General features: G+C 30.6%; 1 protein-coding gene across 1 annotated transcript in view; it reads left to right on the top strand.

The window, feature by feature from the left end:
* The first annotated feature begins 981 nt into the window (after window positions 1-981).
* The window catches only part of LOC119597125, a 4,998-nt gene continuing 3,479 nt past the window's right edge, over window positions 982-2,500 (top strand). Inside the window, exons 1-2 of the mRNA XM_037946629.1 lie at window positions 982-1,234; window positions 1,869-1,960. Of these exons, the coding sequence (XP_037802557.1) occupies window positions 1,870-1,960 (91 nt within the window). The 5' untranslated portion in view covers window positions 982-1,234; window position 1,869. The remainder of the gene's footprint in view (window positions 1,235-1,868; window positions 1,961-2,500) is intronic.

Raw genomic sequence — 2,500 nt, 5'->3', positions numbered from 1 at the left:
ATAATAATAATAATAATAATAATAATAATAATAATAATAATAATAATAATAATAATAATAATAATAATGATAATGATAATAATAATAATAATAGTAATAATAATAATAGTAATAATAATAATAATGATAATGGTAATAATAATAATGATAATATCAATGATAATAATACAAAATAGTGACCATAACTGTTGTCAGAATTACAAGCTTGACAACTGGGGCATATGATATGTTATCTTTCCACTGAGACGAGGTAGATAAGAGCATATCAGAGGATGATACATAGCGATGACAAAGTACCGTTTGCATGCATATTTGTCTGTGTTCGTGTGTGTGTGTGTGTGTGTGTGTGTGTGTGTGTGTGTGTGTGTGTGTTTATTTTCAACCCAGAAAAGCAAGAGGTCATTGTTTTTTTCTCTTTCTTTCTTTCTTTCTCAATATTATACACATATAAATGATTATATATGCAACGCGAACTTAAACCCAAAACCCATTTGCCATGTGCTTCGTAGTAAAAAAATAATAATGATAAATAAATAAATAAATTTTATATATATATATATATATATATATATATATATATATATATATATATAATATGTCTGTATATTATATATATATTTATATTTTATATATATATATATATATTTATATTATATATATATATATATATATATATATATATATATATATATACATATACTTGCTTCTTAGACTGGTTGTTCTGAACAATGAGATCGCGTTGATACTAAAGATATCGCGACGACGTATCGGATATTGCAGAAAAAAGGGCGAGAGTTGTTGCCATGTACATTGGTGTATATTCACTTTCACCCTTCCTCCGTGAATATCGCAAATCAATAACCTTATTAACCATCCTGATACACTCTCCCTTCTGTATCGGATAGATTCATTATCTTGCAGATGCCAGGCTTATCTATAGACATGAATGTTCTATCATATATCAGACGTTTCGTACTGGTGTGGTTTCTCAGTCGACGAAGTCAATCCGGGAAAGAAGAGACACGGCAGATGATCAGATGGACAGATAACGCCATGGAAATGCAAGGACAGGCAGAGAGCTGCAAGCCTATCTCTGATAACTGACCCCAGAAGTGTTTGCTATCGCCCTAATAGTCGGACACAATCGCTTTGCTAATCTGATAGTGTCGTTACTCTAAACCGCCCTCTTTTTACTGTTTACTGGCGTCTGCTGTACACTCCTCCGGCTGTTCAGGTATGTCTAGACTTGCTGTTCTGTTGTCTGAAAGTTTTTGTTGCTGTTGCTGTTGTTATTCATGAGGAGCAGAATATATTTGGTAAGAGTGATGAAGATGGGAAAGGAAGAGGAGGATAGGAAGGAAAGAGGAGAGGATCTGTAAGAGTGACGAAGATGGGACAGGAAGAGAAGAGGATCTGGTAAGAGTGATGAGGACGAAAATGGGGGGAAAAAGAGAAGAGGAGGATCTGGTGAGAGTGACGAAGATGGGGAAAGGAAAAGAACTTGAGGATCCGTAAGGTATTGTGTTAATTTCCGAGATCAGTGTCTTCAGCTAGGACATTCGAAACTAACATGTGGGCAATGTGGAAATGAATGTACTAGTGAGAGTTTCTAATAACTGTTGTGGAAATTGGTAAACTAGGAAACAGTTTAAGACGAGAGAGAATGAAAAAAAAAACATTTTACATCTAGGAAGTGAATATAACATACATATTATTATGCGTATGTATATATACATATATACATATACATAAATATGTGTGTGTGTGTGTGAATAGATATATAGATAGATCTTCATTACCATCATCATTACCATCATCATTACCATTATCATTTCTTATTGTTTCATTGTAGTTTCTTTACCTTTCAGTATGTGTCTCCGATATGCTCCTATCTTGGCATTTTTCATCGTTAACTTAGATTCACCTTTGACCCAGTGTGCAGTTTTCAGGATTAGCAAAGGTGAGAGGCAAAATAATTAGGGAAATTATAATAAGAAAACAATGATAGTAATAGTAACAATAATAATGATAATGATAATAATTCTAATAATAACAATGATAATAGTAGTAGTGTTAATAATAATGATGATAATAATAATAATAATGTTAATAATAATGATAAAAATAATGATGATAATAGTAATAATAATAATAACAACAACAACAAGATTAGGAAACAAAATGCTAATTGTTACTTTTAATAAACTCGAAAAAAGGTTAATAGTTATTATTTGTTTCAATTGTGATTATCATTTTTATTAAAATTATTGTCTTTATTATCATTATCATCATAGTCATCAGTATCATTATCATCATTTTCATTTTCATTATCATTATCATCATTATCATTATTATCATTATTTTCACTATCATTAGTAATCGTAAGTTTTGCAGTAGTAGTATGGTTGTTGATATCATTATAACTGCTGGAGACAACAGTCGAAACGTTATCATCAGTATTCAGTATATTTAGTAGTAGTAATAGTAGCAACAGTAGTAA

Source organism: Penaeus monodon, chromosome 3 (assembly GCF_015228065.2).
Source record: "Penaeus monodon isolate SGIC_2016 chromosome 3, NSTDA_Pmon_1, whole genome shotgun sequence".
Classification (NCBI taxonomy): Eukaryota; Metazoa; Arthropoda; class Malacostraca; order Decapoda; family Penaeidae; genus Penaeus; species Penaeus monodon.
This window is presented reverse-complemented; position numbering and strand designations above follow the sequence as displayed.